The 21447-nt window shown below is 30.2% G+C and overlaps 1 protein-coding gene across 9 annotated transcripts in view; it reads left to right on the top strand.

The window, feature by feature from the left end:
* LOC108687005 (inositol 1,4,5-trisphosphate receptor) overlaps positions 1-21447 on the top strand; it is a 50717-nt gene that overhangs the window by 7354 nt on the left and 21916 nt on the right. For 6 of the 9 annotated variants that reach the window (XM_018192575.1, XM_018192574.1, XM_018192573.1 and 3 more), the window contains exon 2: positions 7238-7428. In XM_018192575.1, coding sequence (XP_018048064.1) covers positions 7331-7428 — 98 coding nt within the window. In that variant the 5' untranslated portion in view covers positions 7238-7330. Of the gene's footprint in view, positions 1-7237; positions 7429-21447 lie in introns of those variants that run through there. The other 3 variants (XM_018192572.1, XM_018192577.1, XM_018192576.1) reach the window with 1 other exon arrangement.

Consider the following 21447-nt stretch of genomic DNA (forward strand, 5'->3'; position numbering starts at 1 on the left):
CGTTTTATTAATTGTCAAAAAACAATGATAGTTCCAGCATTTCGTAGTTCTGCCGTTTTTGAGTGTTTTCGTTGGAACAAAAGTTTAAGAATTTTACAATTTAAGCAGAACTTTATTAAAAAGGAATGAAATTTAAATTAAAAGCAAGAGTTTTAGAGCTTAAAATCTCTACTTTTAAAAGGTTACTATGTCTTTTTAGTTTCTGTGAGTTTGGTAATTTTTTATATATATAGAAAACTACAAGCTGGACAAAATAGGAAAGTTTCTTTTCACTTTGTGAGCTTGTTACGTGTCGAAAAAAACTTGCGAAAATTTTTTACTTTCATGAAAGCTTAAAGTTTGCCTTACAAAAATCGATTTTTAAAAATGTTTTTAAAATTTTTTGTTACTGAGTTTACTGAATTATTGTAGATTAAATAAAAGAGCATTTTAATTTTGCTCATAACTTTCTTTAAAAATTTATAATGATTTACTTTTTTGTTCCAATTTAACATTTGCTGAACGAAGTTAAAAAGTAAATATGAATCCGCAGACGTTTCGATTCTGGATTTGAATTCTCTTCAGTGCGATAATTAGTGAAATCGATTACAGACACAATTTTTATAGCAATACGAAAACTTTTGTGTTAAGAAAAACTACACTTATTTTTGTGCTGTGCGTAATACATTTAGGATCATATTAAATGTCGTCGTTTAATAACAATGTTTTATTCAGCGAATAGCTGTTGAGTAGATAAAATTGCATGTCCTCATGCACACCACTATGCCACTATGCATTAATACGGTTTCATTAGGCGATATTGATAGTCAATTGGCGGTTTATTGTCCAACTACTGCATCGTTTGGTGCCAAGACGGAGTAAACATTTTTGTTGTGTTGTTGCAACTCATACCGCCAACTCAGCCGCTGATATTTTTACAATATGTCATATAAATATGAAAAATTAAAATTTACACTTACAGAATTTCAATGGCAAAATTTAATGAGTGAATTAAAAAAAGAAACGAAATGGAAAAGTTAATAAATGATTTAAAATTATTAATTGTAATTAATAGTAGAATAATATTATCCCATAGAGGATAGTCTAATACTGGAATATATTCTGTCTGCAGAATTTTAGTAGCAAAATTGATCAAGCATCGAACTTATTTCAATATAGTATAAATTTTAAAAAAATACGAAACCGAAAAAAAATTTAATAAATTAGTAATTCTAACGAATAACATAATATTATTACATAGTAATCCAATACTGGAACATGTATCATTTAAACAAGAATTAAACAAGAAGTGATAATGTTATGGGGTCTAAAAGAATATATTAAAATTTTATAAATATATTCTTATTATTATATAATTATTCTACGAATAAATGGAAAAAAAAAATATTTTTTCTATCTTTTTTGAATTAATTCTTTTTTTAATTAAAACAAGCAGTGGCATGTGGCATAATATTGGAGTTGAAGAGATTTTCATTGTATCATATGATACATAATATCATCTTGTGGCAGCTATCATTTAAACAACATTTTAATATGCCTGCATTGAAATGTTTGATGATAACTTTTTTTATCATACCTAATATAAAAAGAAATAAATAAAATTATGTACTAAATAGCACGCGTTTATAGCGATGTGATGTTAAAATGAACTTTATCTAGTAATGTGTGTATTAAAAAATTATAAGTGTGGTAATACATTCTTATTACATTCAGTCATTTACAATTTATAATGTCGACTTCCGCCGTTAATTTTCCACGATTTAGTATTTTGAGTTAGATTTATATTCGTAACTCTATTTAACTATTTACAAGTTAAATGAAGTTTGCATCGTTTTTAGTAAATGTCTGACATAAAAAATAAGTACTCAAATTGTTTTTAAAAATAATATAGTGCAAATAATATTATTTATTTAATATCATTATGATAATTAATAATTTTTAATATTATAGCGTTTAATGTGTATCTTAGTGATAATTAGTGATAATATTATTATAATTTGAGTGAAATAATTTCACATTTTTACAGTAAAAAAAATATTAATTTTAATTGTGATGTTTATAAAATATTTAAAAAACAGTATTAATTATTTATTAATTATTAAAACATATTTCTAAGACCTTCATATATTTTTGCGCAAAACTAATTTTACTGATTTTGCTGCAGCTTATGATAATTTCCAGAACACATTTTATACGTTAATATATTCGAATTTATTTATATAGATTAATTTCTTATATAATAAAAAGATAGTAGGAGTTTACTTATGGATTGAGATTTAAGAATTATAAATAATTACGTATCTCAAACAAGAAAGAACTTTCTTAGTATATAATATGATGCTAATTACTTCCCTTCGGATTACTAAATTTATTTATTTTATCATTGACGCTCGTAAAAAGAAAAAGAGACACGCTTTATTCTTTCTGTCGTTTTTCTATGAATGAGATTCAAGAATAGCACATCGTACATTTATAAATGAGGTAATGCATGTTGACACTTACATAAAGGCAATTTGGTTTTGTAGAAGAGATGATTTTAGAAGAATAAACATACTGTATGCTATATTTTAAATGTGATGATTTCTATCAACTTTTTTTGCAGATAGAAAAGAATTGCAGATAGAAATTTATGTTTACTTTTTCACTACAGTTAATTTTAATTTCGATTTAATTTAATTGGGACTAATAATCAATCTAGCTTAAAAGAAACGGGAATAGTTAAAATTGACAGTTAAAGTTCATTTTAACATCACATAGCTATAAACGCGTTCTATTTACGTAATTCTATTTATTTCTTTTGACAGATGTAATATTTGATGGTACTTTAGAAGAGGTTATGCCATGCTGAAATTATTATTTTATTTTTGATTTTTTGATATTACAAATGCAGAACATTTTTGAAAGAACAGTAGAACAATGGAAAGTTACCGGAACAATCATTATTTTTTAAAAATTAATAAAATGCCATGCTAACACCGTGCTTCGCAGACACTACTAGTAGAGCCATGCTGGATCTATTATGCTAATATACAATACTATTAATCAAAATAATTTTTAAACATTTTGATCATTTTAATATAATCATCTTCACTGATATACATAAGAATTACAATAGATCATAAATAGTTGCAATTTTCTTTAGCTAATCCTATTACATTGTTGATTTGTTCAACGGTCATCTTCATTAGAAATCCTTGTACATACAAGTTTGATATTTTAATCATACTTTACTTTGAAATGTTTCGAATCAAGAATTTAGTTTTCTGATCACAATACTATTGAGAAGATGTATTATTTGTTGCACATCCCGTCAATACTGAATCTCTAATTCGTAATTATGAATAATTTATGCTAGCACTTTTTAACATTACAACAGCTAAATTTATTCATTAATTGTTGTAATGTTAAAGAGTGCTAACATAAAATACAGTTGCGAATTAGGGATTCAATGTATTGGCAGGATGTAAAACAAATAATCTTCTCAACAGCGCTGTGGAAACGAAAATTTTTGATTCGAAACATTTCAGAGTAAAAGTTTTATCGTATTTTTAAGAATACGATAAAAATATCAAACATATGTACAAGGATTTTTAATGAACAACAATGTAATAAGATTAAAGAAAATTGCGATTGTTTATTGTAATTTTTATGTATACCATTGAAGATGATCATATTAAAATGATCGTGGAAATTAATTATTAATAATGTTATATATAGCATAATTAATAAATCCAGGCTCTGCTAGTCCTAATTTTTTTAATTGAATTGTGAAATCATTTATAATCTTGTTATGAATTTTAAATTAGTCGATTTAATTTACTTTTTTTTTAAATCCTTACAATTAGAAAAAGATAAAAATTAAATTAATGTAAGTTAAACCGAAATTGAATCGAAATTCTATATTGATAGAAATAGATTTATTAGTCGAATATATACCATGTGAAAGAATATTCAATATATTTCACTTTCTGGGAACATTAAATAAAATTATTCTTTATACCTATAATTAACGTGAAGATAAGAGCGATATCTAATTTGAATATTTAATTAGATTAGATTATTAATTATAATAACTATCAATTATTATTGAGCTTTTAAAATTTGTTATGTTCTTTGTTTGCTTCTCGTGAAATCTAGATTGTACTTTCGTGTCAAATGGTCGTGTCAAATGGTTGTTAGTATCAGGACAGTTTTATCGATTTCTTCTGTAAAAGTGAACCTGACCTGACCAACGATTGTGCCCACGGTTATGGTTGTTTATGTGAAACGCAAAGGCTAAGGGTCAGTTTAATTTAAAGAGTAGAGCTCGGACAAAGTCTGCCTCTGTTCGAGGATACTCGATTAAAGCAAATCAATTTATCGGAAAGTCATATCGCGATTTCTCGATAGATTATTTCTAGATGATTGCGCGACCAATATGATTTCGTATTAATTTTCTCACTATGCAATGTAATCTTATCTTTTGTTGTGGATGAAACGAGAGGATTTGAACTTTCAGATAATTTAACTTGCAGCCACATGAAAGCTGTTATTAGAATCTTTATATTTAATATGGTATGACATGATTCTGATTTATTATGCATTAATATAAAGCTCGTATTTATTCTACATAGATATATTTAACATATTTGGTATCTTTAAATGTAAACAGGAATGTATGTGCGAAGGAAATTATCATGATCATAGAGACATTTATAGTCGGAAACAAATAGCTTCTAATTGCCACGCGCACAAACTTCGAACAATGTTTTATACAATTGAGATTGTTATGCGTGGAATTTCTGTTCACATTCACGAGAGAGGAAAAAAATCTCACGACCCGGTTACAGCATCGTCTCGGATCTATTAGATAGATAACTTCATCTAGCAATTTACGATAGCAGCATTGAGCAATTAAGTCTTGTTCGTCGGTTGCGCTGCAGCGTGCACGCTATATTTTTGCGTTCAGAATAATTTTTTTTTAGTAATGATCTGCTGTATTATATTTAACAAATCAGAATTTTCTTGATTGAATCTGTTATAATTCTTTAATTGAGATAATCAAAATTTTTATTTACATGATTAGAATTTTCTGGTTCATTCATTTCAATCAGAAATTTTTCGCGTTCACATCATTAATCATTAAATGCATTGACATGAAATCCACGAGATAGATATTTGTTGAAAGAAAAATATTCTGTGCGACATTTTTCTTTTAAAGAAACCTATTCATAAATTTTATATCGACGCAATAATGATTAATGGTACAACGTGAAAGTGTTCAATTTGCTAGATAAGAGATTCGATTTATAAATATAACGTTAAACGAACGTTAGAAAAAACATTTAGACGTCCTATTTATAGAGCGTACTTACCATGTTTATTATTGTATTTTTGGAATTCGCGTTACTCGCATAACGAAGAAGAAGTCTCATTCTTGTATATTGTTCTTCGAACTATATATGCGTTTCTGGTGCAAACAATGGCAGAATGTATGTTCATACAAAAATATATGCCCTTCGGGCATGCAATTGGAGAATTTGCTAAATCACTTTTTTGCTTACGAAAAGAATATAAGAATTATAAGATTATAAGAAATATCGGATGATAAGAACAGACATTTTTTTAACCAATATTATTATAAGAGTATAAGTAATATCTTTTTCAAATTGAATAAATATTGTCACCTTGTTTATGGATGTGATTTATTGTTACATAGCCTATATATTAATTATTGATATTTATTGAGAAATTTCCAAAAAAATAGAATATACTGTTAAGAATAGAAAGTCAAAGTGTAAGTAAGGTGCATATTAGACATTTGATGCTTTACGAATTTCTAAAGATTAAAATCTGTTCTATAAAGTGCTTTTTGTTTCCAGTTTCTTATTTTTTGCTATTTTTTTACAACTTGTCTTTTTGCTTCTTATTCGATTTTTTGTTTTATCGCCTGAGATAAGAGTTAATGAACTTCGAAAGAAACAAGAAATACATAGCAAGAATACAATTGTTGGTTGCAAAGGAGTTAAAAGCAAAAGGTAAAAAAACAGGGAACAAAGAGCACATTGTAGAATAGATGACAAGCATAACACTACAAGTGCAATTATATTTATCGTAGTGCCTCAGATACCAGAACATTGGTTTAAACAAATTTAGAAACGATGATTTTGATCTTCCTGATTGACCAAAATCTGGAAAACTCATTGAATATTTTATCACAAAACTGCTTTTATTTTACAAAAATGGAATTGATAGTCTGCCAGAGAAATGGAAGAAGATTATCAATAATGATGGAGAATTATTATAGATTAATCTGTTTACCAAATATTAAATAAAACAAAATTTTATATAAGTATCGTCATTATTTATTGTATGAGTATCCCCAAAATTTCAGGATATCCTGTATACTTAAAAAATAATAAAATTTTTTTAAATCGTATTTCTTGTTTATGTATTTGATTTTTAATTACTTGAGCTGTTTCCTTATACTTTTAATTTTTCATTTAATGTTACAAAATATCCTATAATTCAATTAAAATACCATAGTAAAAAGTTCTCGAAAAATTAAGTAAAAGTTATTCGTAAATGTTTATTTTAAGCAGTAGTTTTTGAGATAATAAGGATGAGTTTAGGTGTAAATATGATAATTACAGACTATGTTTTACAATCCCCTGAAGTACGTTCATTAGTGCTCATCACTAAATTATTGTACGCGCGATTTATGGCGACTGTCTAAGTGACTGTCTAAATGTAGTCTATAATTGACCATAAACTCTTATTATTAAACTATTACTAAAAATAAAAATTTATATCTAATATTTTTATTTGATTGTTCAACGTTTTTGTTATGGTATTTAGATGCGCGAATTTCAGGACATCCTCGAATACAGTATAATAAAAAAACACACAATATTTTTTAATATATATTTTTCTGTTATATATTTATATATAATATAACATAAATTTATATTAATTAATATTTTTAATACGATTTTTCAACATGAAATTTTTAGATAATTCTGTATAATTTTAGAAAAGATACTATTAATTTAACATTTAACATTTTCCGTTGCTCTTTCGATTATTAGATATTTTGCAAAATAAAAAGAAAAAAATATTTTTCACTTCTCTTAATGTAATCTTATATGTATATCGTATAACGAGAAATCCGATCGAAAACTATTCTGATCATATTTACAGCATGTATGTAGGTTTATACTTTCTTCAATTTTTCTTAATTGTTTATTTCTCCCCTCAGGTGTAGCCATGAATGATTCACTCGGCTAAAGCAGCCAGCACGGGAGTTTCTCCGATTTCGAGACACTGAGAGAGACTCTAAGAATCAATCGAGATGGGTGAGCTTCTAGGATCCGCGAGTTTCCTTCATCTCGGCGACATTGTTAGCCTCTACGCCGAGGGAAATGTGTCCGGGTTTCTTTCCACGTTGGGGTAAGTGAGAGATGATAAAAAAAAAAAATAGAATTTCTACTAAGAGAATTAGATATTTTAGAAAGAACATTCGTGAACTATTATTTAATCGCGCTGGTAACGCGGTGGCAACTTTTTTTTAGTCATGATTTCCTACGAGTATTTTTATACTTCTTTGCACGAGAAAACGACGGCAAGAACTTTTGTTTGATGTTTACTCCTTTGAGAAGAGAACCCAAACATACGTTTACGTATACGTACAGGAAAACCGTTCAAAGAAAGACTATGACCAGCTGCAGCGAATCGTATGCAATCGATGATAACGTTCCAGAAGAACTCTTTTCTTTTTTTTTAAGTTAAAAAAAAATTTTAAAAATATTTATCGTTTCATGTGACATATGATAGATGAAATGGAGTCGTTGGCACGATTCATCATATTATACCTTAAATAGCAGAATATTGTAAAAATTAAAACAATTTTTGGTAGATTTTTGCAGAATTTTTTCTATTCGAAATTTAATTTATTTTTATACGTAAACATTCATTACGCATTATTGTTATACAGAAATGTATTAAATAAATTGAACTTAAGGTTCTCTGTACAATCACATTATGAAATAACAATTAGGAATTATATTATGTTTTTTGAGTACGTAAATTCAAGTAGACAGTGTCTTATATTTCAATAGTTCATCAGCATCAGGCGGCTTCAAAAGCGAGACATCTTGTAGAATTTAGATCTCATTCACATTCCAAGTACAATGAGCTGATGACCTTAGATATTTATCTATTTGGACTGTTGTATCTTCTGTTCGAACCGACTTATCATTTCCGTGATTCTCTGTATCACTTGTAATGATTTCAAGCATACTATCTCTATGTTGAAAGTTATGGTCAAAGTTTCTTAAGTCGTAATGCTGTGATGTTCAGAATGTATCAACATTGAAATTTACTAATAATATTAAGAAAATATCGAGAATTGTAATTATTATCATTGAATATCGACATTTTATATTGTGAAAGTTAACATTTTCTAATAACGTAACATTCTTTCATACAGAATAATAATTTTTATAATCAATTTTTATAATATAAGTTCATTAATAATTTTTGTAAAGAATATATGAAGAAGTAATATATAAGATTTTTTTAAGACTAACATAATATAATGGAAAAAATATAACATAACATAAAACAAGAAACATAACACGACATAAAACATAACGGATGGAAGAAAAAATAGGAGAATAAAGTTTCTCTTTTAATGAAATAATGAATTAATTGCTAATGTTATCATTTTTAAAATGATTATTGTTTTATATTATAGACACTTGATAATTATTGCTTGAATTGATTGAAAACGACAATATCGTACGATAATGTTAGACTTTATGCAATTCTACATACAAATTCTAGCAAAGTTAACTAGTAGATTCATATCAAAATGCTTTTTTCTCACGCAACAAGTATTATATATAGAAGAGAGTGTATTCGCTTACACCTGTTTATTCGTCACGCACTGCTTCAGGAAGACTGCGCACTTATATGTATGTGTTACATGTTCTAGTCATATATTAATGGAAGAAAACTTTACTTTCAGATGTGTAAATATCTCTGTCCCAGATTTATTTTCTTATATTAGTGATTAAAAAACATATAGTTAAAAATAATATAGTCAAGAAAAATTATAATTATTTTAAGAAAATTATTTTGATATGTCGGAGCATTATGGAAGAATTGGATTAAAGAATTTTATACTGATATACATTGGCATATTGGCGATTGTAATTTTTAATTAATTTAATTAAACTGTAGCTTAACGTAATCATAGTATCTGATGAGTTAATTTTAAAGTTGAAAATTGAAAAATTGAAATAAATATTGATTCGCTATAAAATTTTCTTTCGCTATAAATAAGAAAAACTATTGATCCGAATTGTATTTGTTTGTTTGTAGCTTAAACATTTTGTATATATAATACTAAAAAAGTTCTTTTGTTGCATGTATACATTCTCTAAATTTCTTAGAGTGAAATCTCATTCTAAAAGAGAAAGAAGAAATTAAAATACTACCATTATTGAAAAAGAGTGAAAAATTTGCAATTTTCTTTAATAAGAGTATCAGATTTTTATTCTTCTTTTTTAAAATGAGATTTCACACTTCTGGAGATTCACTCTAAAACAAGGAGTAAGATTATTTTCTTTTGGAGTGAATCTCAAAAGAGTAAAAAAAGAGTGAAAATTTATCATTCTTATTCATAGTGGCAGTATTTTAATTATTAGAGTGAGATTTCACTCCAAGAAATTTAGAGAGCATGGAATGATTTTATGAAAATTTATAAGAGGAAGAAAAGTGTATTTATCACGTCAAGCACGTCATATAGACATTCTATAATATTTTCGATGAGAAATCGCACCTGATCCTTTCAAGTTTTTTTTCCCATGTCATGCGAGTCAATTACAGTTTGACGGGCGTCCAACCTGTTCGCCAGTGATTTTATGGAAATTTACAACGTTAACCGTACGTATCGCGTGCAAAAGTTTCGTCTTACTCGCTGAGAGGTCGGTGTCTAAAGTTGAGTTTCTTCCGCATTTACACTTGAGAAAACTGTGTTAAAGCGAGAACCGCGCGAAGGTCCCACGTCAATATGGGTTCGCAAGCAAGGCGTATTATTAAATTCGCACCTGCGTATAAGGCCTCACGATCGATGAGCAATTATTTCACTCGACTTTAGCAGCATCGTCGTGGATGTGTATTATCCGCGCACTGATGAACCTGACGAGCCGACGTCACACAGACGCCGGGTAATAGGTGTAATAGGCGGGATCGCTCTTTGTGTAATCCTCGACGTCGTCGACGAGCCCGCGTAGTCAACTGCGCAGATTTCCCTCAAAAGGGTACGACGCGGCGTTAAAATATCTTCGATCCGATATTCTCAATCTTGTCCTGATTACGAACCAGATAAAATAAACGGTGGTTGGAGAATGCGCACGGGAGAGACGCGACGGCTGTAAGGAACGCTGATTTTTGCATCGATTACTGCTAATATGAATATAATGATCGCCGCCGGCGAAATAGCGCAATTTGCGCGATCTTTTTTCTCTCTCGTTGATTGCTACTTACAAGGTTTGTTTAAAAGTGTACCAGACAATTGCTTTTTTTAGCAGCTAAAAAAGCGATTCTGCATATACCGTTTAACAAACATTTGTATTTTAGTTTGACCGACATGTGCAGGTTGGCCGTGAATACAGCGAGGTGGTTTAGCTAGCGTTTTAAAACGATGTTAAACACGCTTTTATTCGTTAGAGTACATGCAAATATCCGATAATAAACATCTTTTCTAGAATGACTATCATTAAAAATATAAGTGAGCATTAAGATATTTCTCTTCGCTTCTCTTTCTAGTCGCTGATTCATGTATTTGTTGATTCCCACGTAAGTGGAAAGGTTTAAAGATGCATATAAATCACAATATGCTGGTATTTAATTAGGCTACTATTTTCGTAGCTTCAGATTTATCTAGATTAGTGATGTGTAACCTGCAGGTCATAGGGTTGACAAAGACAAATATTTTTTTTTTAAGAATAAAACAGATAAAACATGTTTTTTTCTTTTAAATACGTCTTTAATGCTTCAAATATGCTTTAAACAGTATTATAAAAAAACATGTTTAAAACATTAAAAACAATACTAAAAATAATTAGGTATGTTTTAAACTGTTTACAGTTTAAACAGTAAAAAACATATTTTTTTTTTACCTTTTTAATCTTGGCATCGCATGTGATCCACCTATAAATTTTTTTGCGGACTGCTGGTTCATAGCCAGTTCATAGCCGAAAATATAAAATTACATTTTCTATTTTGTATAAACAAAATAAATATTATGATCCGAAAGATTTTACCTATTTCTAAAAATGATCTCCTGAAAATGGCCCTTAAAAAATAGCGCATCACTGATCTAGAAGTTTGCGTAATGGTGTAATTGTATGCACAGCTGAAACGGGTCGGCCACGTGTCTAATGCGGAGGATGCGTGATCGATTTTTCTGGGCGTATGTTTACGCGGTCATGCAATCCATGCGGAATAGACCTTTGACCCATCTGAGACATAGCTTTTATTTCTTTCCTTTTCCTTCATTTTTGTTGTTATCGAAAGTTAATAAGCGCTTATTCGGAGATATCTTCTTGATTGATAATTCAACGAATGTCTCTTTTTGTCCGCAAAATAAATAGATCAATAATGACAAATAACAATAGATGATATATCAATACTGCAAATCCAAGTGTATAATATGTTTTCTTATATGTACTCTCTAAAAATTTTAAAATGAATCACTCTGAAAAGTAAAATTTTACTCTTAAAGATTGAAAATTGAGTCTTTTTTTTAAATTGATTCAATTTTCACTCTTTAGAGTGAAATTCTATTCTAAAAAATTTAGAGAGAGAGAGAGTGATTTTTTTCCGTATAAAAATAACACTATTACAAATTTAAATATATAAATTCATCTTTATATGCAATATAATGTGTTATTTTTATACGAAACATATCACGTATGAAGGCACTTATAACACATTTGTATTTGCAGTAAAATTAACTCGTTAAGTGATGATCATTGACTTGATGGTCATTGACTTGATGGTTTGACTTGACTTTTCAGTGGTCTTGATAACAATGAAATTTTTTTAATATCTGTAAAAAAATTATATTTATAATATAAAATTTTAAACATAAATAATTAGATAACAACATAAAATATAAAATACGTAATTTAACACACTATATCCATAAAAATATATTCTTATTTAATTATACTTCTTTATCACTGTATGCTTATGATAATAAAAAATTCTATTATATCCCACATAGTAAAACATACAAAGTAAAAACCACACAATAAAACTTACTAGTTAGATGTGTGTTAAGCTGTAATCACATTAGCGATTAGGCACGCGATTGTAATTGCTTTTTAACCAATCAGAGCAAAGCAGTCACCGACTACTAATTGATTGAAAAGTAATCGATTACAATCGCGCAATCGCTAGTGTGATTACCATTTTAGCCAAGCGATCATTATCGGTATCAGTATCGATAGCAATTGAGGAAAGAGCGAGCTACCATTTAGATTTTAATGTCGCTTGTAGATTAGAAGCAATATGTAACATCGCATCGACGTTACATAAAAATTTAAGCATTCGAGAATGACGTAAGGAAATGAATGATGAAAAGGGGAAAAGGAAGAAGGAGAGATAGCTTTTTTAATAATGGATCACGTATGAGACCGTCGCATGTTCTCTTGAAATCATGGTATATTTTCGGATGCGTGACAGACAGAACTCGTTCGTCGTTCACGAATTCTCGTAACTTGCGGCTTTTGCGTGGATTTTTAGAAGCCTCGCTCGTACCTTATCGTCGTTTGATGCTGTGAAACACTCGTAGTAAAATATTCTCTTGACGATCCGCGGAAGGAACAGCAGAGATGCATTCAAGCGCGTTTCAACATCACATCGCGGAAATAAGTCGTTTTCGCCCAAATTGCTAGATATGCATTTTCATGAATGAATATCACGTTTAAGTTCGCGGTGATCTTATCAGTCTTGTGTCTGGGAAGGAATTTGGAATTTCTCTAATTTTCTCTTGTTCAACATCTGTACAAAAGTGGACGAGATGAAATAAAAAATGTCGATTTCGTATTTATTCTTGTACAATCAAAAAGAATTTTATCGGTTTTATAGAGTTAAAATTCCTCACGATATATATTACCTGAAAATAATATTGTATAACATTTTATACAGTAAAAAAAAATGGCAATATTGCAAAAAAATCGCACTTTATACAAATATTTGTAAAAATAAAAATTATTTTTGTTTTGTTTGACTTAGGTTTTTTTTATTTTACATACAAATTTTTATTGAATGTTTTATTCATTTTTTTTTTAATTTGTGAAAATATTTATTATTTTCATATTCATTATTTTGATTATTCGACTTGTTTAAAAAAATAAAAAAATCTCTTCGAATTCGATTATTTTATTTTGCTTTTTGGTTAACAGATAACATCGACATCAAAGCTTGTTTATAAGTTTCAACGTTTTAATGGCATTTTCATTGATCGCGGCTGTTTTCTTAAACGTTTAGAATTACCGTGATCGCGCACGCAAGAATCGCGTAACGCAAACATGCGACAAGAGACGCTTTGCATGCCGCCTTTCACTTTCCTAATTACCTGCCTCGTTCCGTTCAATGTGATGTGAATACAAAATCGATCGAGATGAGAGCGTGTGAGTTTCGATACTGATCGTGATCCTTGATGCACGTTAATGAAAGAGCGCCTAATTCTATTGCACTCAATAAATGCATCGGCACGCGAAATTGTTGGTAATGAATGTCGCGGCTATCCGCGACGAGCACCCGTTTTATTCCGAGGATTTAACGACAATGATGACGGGACTATTTTCAGAAGCACGATTATAGCCGTGATGAGATTGTCCTTATTCTCTGGCGAGCAGATCGGAATCTCATTAAATCTCCGTATTATGTTACATGCCGCAGTTTATGTCGTTAGAATTTTTAAATTTATTATAATATTCTCGAAACTTTTTTGAAGTGATTCTCTAAAAAATAATGCTTTATTATATTCTTAATTCGATACTAGATTTTTTATTGTGCTTTTATTGTTTATGTGTTGTAATTTTAAAGATAGGAAATGACTAACTTCTTTCCACGAAATCACATTCTATGATAAGGCTTCTATTTATCTCGTCTCTTTCTCAATTATTGACTTTTGTTTAATTTTTATTTTTTTCAAAAATTTTTAAAAGTTAAATAATCTTTATTTTCGATATTAAAACACGTCATTTATATTTTATTTGATTATGATTATTTTAAGAAAGAATTGTTTATTGACCTTTAGATAATGGGAGTCTATTTTCCAATCATACAGCTTTTTCTTGAGTAAGAGTTGTTACAGTTTGTTATTTCATTGTATTATTTGCTTCAAACTATATTTCAGCGCCACTATAATGGCTTTTCTGTTCTGTAAAGATTAAATGAAGATCCATCTGGAAGCTTTATTCTTAATATTATAATTCATAATCAATGAATCTTCAATTTGTACTATAATCTTCTTTGTATTCTGTTCGTATTGCCTACATGAAGTTTGATTGAGAAGAAAAGTGTTTCTTAACTTTGCTGCGTCTCGTATGTTCAATAATAAGTTCGAAGTGTCACGAACTGTAGTGGTGTTAGAAAAAGAACTTTGCGTAGAGAAGCGGTTGAATTTTTCATAAATTACCCAAGTTGGCCACGTGGGCTATAAATTTAAAGATTAGTAGTTTGTGCGCGATCGATGTGTCATCCGCGATCAAAACTAAAGATGACATTCGCAAGCTGATAGCGTTACGTCGACACATACACGCAACATACGCACTTAAAATTTTATATCTAAAGATCGATGAGATTAAATCTTGTAAACTTTTATGAATCGCTGGCGTTTAGCCATTGTTGTTAATAAATCATCAAGTAATTTATCCAAGACACACAAGTTATGCAAGATCAATTTCTGAAGATGACACTCGCGAGTTTATACATCGTTGTTTCCGCACTTCAACTGTTTCATACTCGGTAGAATTATAGATGTAATAGACATAGACTGCGCATTTCCTGAGCTTAGCATGTGCGATTCTGGTTAAAAAGAATGGAATATATCAGCATCTCTCTCTTTAATTCGATATTTTAGAGAGGCAGAGAGAAAGAGCGCGATATGCTACATTGTTACATATCAAAAGGTAATTCAATCCTTTGAATTAAATAACATTTCGTTATTTTTAACTTGTGTATCAAAATGTATCCATTGTAATCAATCCATTTTTGTATTTAGTTTCAAAATAAACAACATCTATATTAACGCGTATGCTCCACTTAAATAGCAAACTTAAATAAAAATGTAAACATTATAAATAACACATGTAAACACATATGAATAATGTAAGTAATAAGTTACATTATAAATAATAAATTTAAATCAAATTTAATACATTTTTAAAATTAAGTTGTTATTGTAATTTCATTATTTTTAATCAAATTACCAACAATATTACAGGTAAAAGTAGTGGTAAACAGAAATAATTACAAATAACTCAAATTGAGTATAATTTGAAATTCTGAAATGAACAGTGTATCTTATTCTTTCTAAATCGATAGTGACAATTTTATAAAAATGCGCAGTCTATTCTTTATTAAATTTATGGGTGGAATCAAGCTCTTTTTATGTATCGTTAGTAAATGATAACCCATAAAATAATTCTGAGATATTAGTTGCTCAACGCACTGTGGCTGTCACGCCGGATGAATTTGTAATGATCATTAATTCGTATTGTCACTTCAATGCCTAAACCAGTTTGTTCCAGAAGTCGTTATGATTGTGCCTTTTGACGTGTGAGCGCGCCATAAATCAGCGTCACACCGCCGGTATAATAATTCCGCCGCGATGCTGCACGCGTGTAATACGACCGTCGCTCGACATGAGTTTGCGGCATTTACGTTTATTCACAATGCCAGCATTTAGCGGCATTATATTGTTTCGTATGCACATTTGTTACGAGCCGACGGCTCGCTAGTACAATAATTTCGTATATTGTTCGCGCAAGAAAAGATCATAGTACGTGATAAAACACGAATTTGTTAATAATATTTGTAAGAATCGCGCTGTTTTACAGTACAATCATTACACATCACAGACCACCCTTACAGAAATTTAATGCTGGCCAATACTAAATTAAAGATAGTAATTAATTACTTTTTAAATATTAAAAATACTATTGCTCGGTACTTGTGCACTGAAAAAAAATATAATCAATTTTAATAAATATATTTAGTTGAATACTGTCAACTAAATATTTATTAAATATAAAGATATATGTATATAAAGATATATGTATTTGATTCAAGAAATTGTTAATTGATTTAACAATCATTTTTTTTATTGAACAAATATTTACTTATCGTAAGTAAATATTTAGTTGGCAGTATTGAATTAAATATTTATTAAAATTAACTATTTTTTTTTTTTCAGTATGGTACTCCAAGTAAGTAATTAATTACTGCCTTTTAGTATAAATTAGTTAGTATTAAATTGGCTCAAATACTAGCCAATTTAAGAGCAACGCGTTTCGCGTTGCCGAAATATAACAATCTCGTGGCATTATTCATACCAGAGAAGCGACGCGCAATATTAATTCGTGGCGTCCGCGGAATTTACTCAATTTCACGAGATTACAGGTCGAATGCAGATAACGTGATACGCGATTTGTGTTATACGTTACATGACCGCCACAGGCGATTTCGACGTTGACAGAACAACTAATTCCCGTTTCTCTCATGACGTAACATCTCCGATTCCACGTGCATCTGTCACTCGCGTTGTTCGCAGAATGACAATGACCGATGCGGTAACTTGCCGCGGATGAAAGGGCTGTTAATTAATACTCGCGCGAGCGATGGTCGTAAAAACACCGGAGTTGGTGCGAAAATTATTACTTGCGAACTCGTCTCGTAAATTTGCGGGTTTAATTTTCCGAGCGTAAGCTTTCATCGAGCAGTAAGTGGCGCGTATATATTTTGGGCCTTGTCGTCCCATTTTGCTTCTTCCCCGGCTTTGTGCGAGTATTTTAACATTATTGTATCGGATACTGATAAAAAGAGGTTCTCACGTATTATTATGCATTATTATGCGTGCTATAAATACATAATTTTTAAATAATGAGCTATTTGTACGTTATTTGGCGTTTTTGTAAGGTATTCGATATTTGAAACCAAAAACGTAGAAGGGATTGTTCATATGATATTTGCGGTTTTTTCGAAGGAAAAACTATTTTTTCAACAAATACAATATATATCATATGAACAGAGTCCCTCGTTTCTGTGTTTTTGGTTTCGAACATGAAGAAGCATTGAAATCACCGCTTACAATGTCAATACTGCCTAAGAAGTTACAGAAGAAATACAAGCAAGGATCGAAGCGAGTATATATTGTTTTTAATTGTAAATATATTTGTTCTCTTCTTCTTACAATAGCCTGTGTTTACCTGTGTTATGCTTGTGTACACTGATTATTAAATTGCCACAAGTATTAGTTTTAATGCCAGTTCCGAACGGTGGATTTTTCGAGATGTGTTTCACTGTAGGCAAGGATATTCTTCGGAAGGTTACTAGCCTTTTCCGAGAGGAGACACTAGCGTAAATATTTTAATTCCTACCAGGATCGAACCTGAGATCTCTGACACGAGAAATCAATGTACTGTCTGTCATGCCACTCGTGTCCTTTATTGCTTCGGAATCACGATGATAGAGATGTTTGTTAATGGCTTAAATAGATTTATTAATTCTCATGCTAATTTGCGGTTTATAATTTAGTGTATCTTCCGATTGTATGCAAACGTACATAATTATTTAGATAAATTGGTTGCATTACGCATAAAAACTCAAATTATTCGAATTACTATAGGCAAAAATTTGACTCATTTGAATATGCGATTGGAAGTTTATTATATAATAAATGAATCATGAATAATAATCAGTCAAATATATTATTTTGACATACTGATTTTAATATTAATTACATTGGATTTTTGAGAGATGCTATTTCTCGTCTCGTCCCTGCGAGCAATTATGTGTTGAAATTTATGGAAAGTTTTCAATTTTTTTAAATATTCATTGACGGCTTTAACACAGGGATATTTTGAATTAAAAACACGGGAACGTCGCATGCATCTCGGTCGCCTAAAGAATTTATATATTTTTATATTTGCAATTTTGTGCACGCCCGAGTTGCTCGCTTTCCGCTTCATTTCTGATACTTCAACAACAAACACAGCAACAACTACGTGACAACGGCGATCCTCTTGTAATCCCAGCTGCACTCGATGTAGAGTAGCAACGGTGACACGGCGTCGCTAGAAATAACAATATCGGATTTTGTACATGTGTATGTGTATGTTATCCTATAGTCGTCATAGCCTCTTCTGATCTAAATAATATTCCGAGTTATATGCTACTGAAACCAACCATTTTCTTTTTTTTTTTTTAACTTTTCGCTCTCGTGTCACGTTCAAATATTATTCTTCCGTTGAAACAATTACGACGTCTCTTGCAGCTTTGTTTTGCAATGGCTTTGTCACTCGCGCAGACGTTAAATCGCGCTACGGTATTTCAAGGCCGATGAGTATTTCCACGTGGTATATTAATATTCGCGATATTGCGATTACAAATTTCTTGAAGAAGGTGGCAAAGAAAAAATAAGAAAGAACTGTCAACATTTTTATGTTGTGTATAAAATTTGTGATATAGGCATTTTTGCACATATCGTTCATTTGCTACAACAATGACTGACATAACTTAAAAAGCAAAGTTTTTCAGAAAAAAACATTTGAATGTTTTGAATCATAAAATTTTGTAATATTGATCTCGAAATGCAATTTTGATGTAACAACTAGTAGAGGAATTTATAAAAGAATGTCTTTTTAAAGTATGTTTTTTTGTTTTTATATTTCCATTCTTTTTCTGAAAGTAATTCGAAATCATTTCTGAGTCATGTCATTGTTGTAGAAAATTAGCGATATGTCATGTAACGATTAAAATATCTAAATTTAAATTGTTTCTAAATTGTTGTCATTCAAAGTTCATTTCAAAAGATTTTTATAGAGAGATAAGGTAAAATAATAATATTTTTTTCAAAATTAATTTTTCCATTAATATCATAATCGCCATCGCAATTTACTTTCGAAACTCCCCTTTTTCTTAAGAATTCTGAGAAGAATGATTTTATCCGTAAAAGTTTAAAAAGCATCTCAGATATCTCGTGCTGGATAGCTTTGACCCGTTATATAAGGCGAAGCAAATTCGTGTTTTATTCGCCGCGGCGGCGAACTTCAGAAACGTAAAGCGGCATTAATCATGACAGCGTAAGTGCTGCCATTAATCACGCTAAGTACACATGTACATTTGCGGTCATGTGCCATAGACAGGTACAGCGATGCACAGAAGTTCTCTCTCTGTGTTTGCACACCAAATGGATGGAGATTCTTCGGTGTGCTCCGACTTTATCATACAATTCATCTATTGTTTCGGCAGCTCTGCTGTCAGGAGGTCGCCCAAAGTGCTCTATTATCTGATACGTTCCCTTCAATGCGAAAACGATCGATAAATCGTCGACTGTGAAAACGAGAAAATCAGTCACAATTAATTGAAGCAGTCTCGCGAGAAGACCCATGCAATTGTTTTTATTGTAAACGAATTTAAAGTTGTGAATTCTCTTTGAAATTTTACCGCGAGCTTTGTACTTGAAATCTTTATACCGTTTATTAGATTTGCTTATTAATTTTGTTGTAAAGGCAAGTAGAGAAAGAATGTATATAACGCTATTTGCATCATGCTGGTGCTTTCCATGAAAATGAAATTGATATTGAAATTTATTTGCCGTTTTTTGAAAAAATAGACAATTTATATATTTTATTAACTTCTATTTATTTATTTTGTTGACTTTACAAAAGAATTATATATTCTTTTTAAACATATGATTTTATACGCGTTATATCTGCCTCTTTTAATAAAATGTCAAGGATTATTTAATGTAAAGGTATTTCTCTTGCGTGGATTGTAGATTTAGGTGAGATGTGAATTGTGAATATTCTCGTCGCCTTCAACTCGCGAGGAGCTTATTTTTGCTGGGAGAAACCTAATCACAATCTTGTTAGCAAGTTAGAGAAGCTTATATTTATACATACTTAGTAGCGGTTAACAAACAAATATTTTCAATGGTTGTCAGAAAAAAGTATTAATTTTAAAATGCAGTTTTCAGACAGATGGTCGAGGAAAAATGCGATTAGACGATTTATGGATGTTAACACTAAACAATTAATGTATGCAGCGATAAGGACCATGATTTATATGAAAATATATCTTGATACAACTTACAATACGTATTTAATTAATAAAATGTTAATCGACGTGATATTAACTCGTTATCTTAATTATTAGCTTCTATATAAATCCAGATAAGCTAGCGATGATATCTCGATTTGTACTCGAGATTGAGTCGCAATCCGAGCATGTGATAGTTGCAAGCTACACTTTTCATGCTGTTATTTCTCGGTGACGTTGTATATACTTTACATTTCTGTGTAATTTAATGCATGCTTAACCCGACAACGTTTCTAATTATTCACCTGAGTTCTTGCGCGATTATATTATGCAAGATGTAGGATCATTTTACATCCTATTAATGCGAGATAGTTGGATCAATAGTTCGTTTGGTGTCTGTCGAGTTACGATCGCACCTTTGTCACTGCAAAATGACGTCACGTTCTACTTCGACATTTCTATTGTAAACTTTTTTTTTCCGCTACACAAAATCGTATACGCAATACATGTAATGTACAATATAAAAAATTGCAGAATTTGCCAACAATGATGATTCTGATGTGCTTAGTTTTTACGCAATAATTGTGATCATGAAATTTTACGATTGTGACAGATAAAAATAGAAAGCGTATAAAAAAATACACGTGGATTTTTTAAAATTTATTTTTAGGTGTCTACATTTTTTATAGCAACATAAACATTGTTTTTATGGTAATTCTTCGCGCATGATTACGTACGGTATAAAAGCCTTTCTCTCTTTCTCTCTCTCTCTTCTATTTTTACGCAATGCTTTAAAGCTGCCAGGCGCAAAACAAGCCAGAATCTGCCTCAATATCGATCTATATGTCGCTATTTCGCTCCACCTGAACCACATTTATTAACGATGACTCGACCGCTAAGTCGATATTGCATAGCTGCAAAATCGGAGGTGTGGCTATATTATGTCCGCTTCACGCTGGAGCTTCATTATCAGTGTTACGTGATATGTAATATGCTAGTGTGATATGATTAGACTAGTCACTGCAATAAAAGAAAACGAGCAAAGTTAATAAATATTCAAAGAATATATTTTCTATTTTATGATATGTACACTCGTATACTAATAATAGTTTTTATTTTTCGAAA

The sequence above is a fragment of the Atta colombica genome, unplaced genomic scaffold (assembly GCF_001594045.1).
Source record: "Atta colombica isolate Treedump-2 unplaced genomic scaffold, Acol1.0 scaffold198, whole genome shotgun sequence".
Taxonomy (NCBI): domain Eukaryota; kingdom Metazoa; phylum Arthropoda; class Insecta; order Hymenoptera; family Formicidae; genus Atta; species Atta colombica.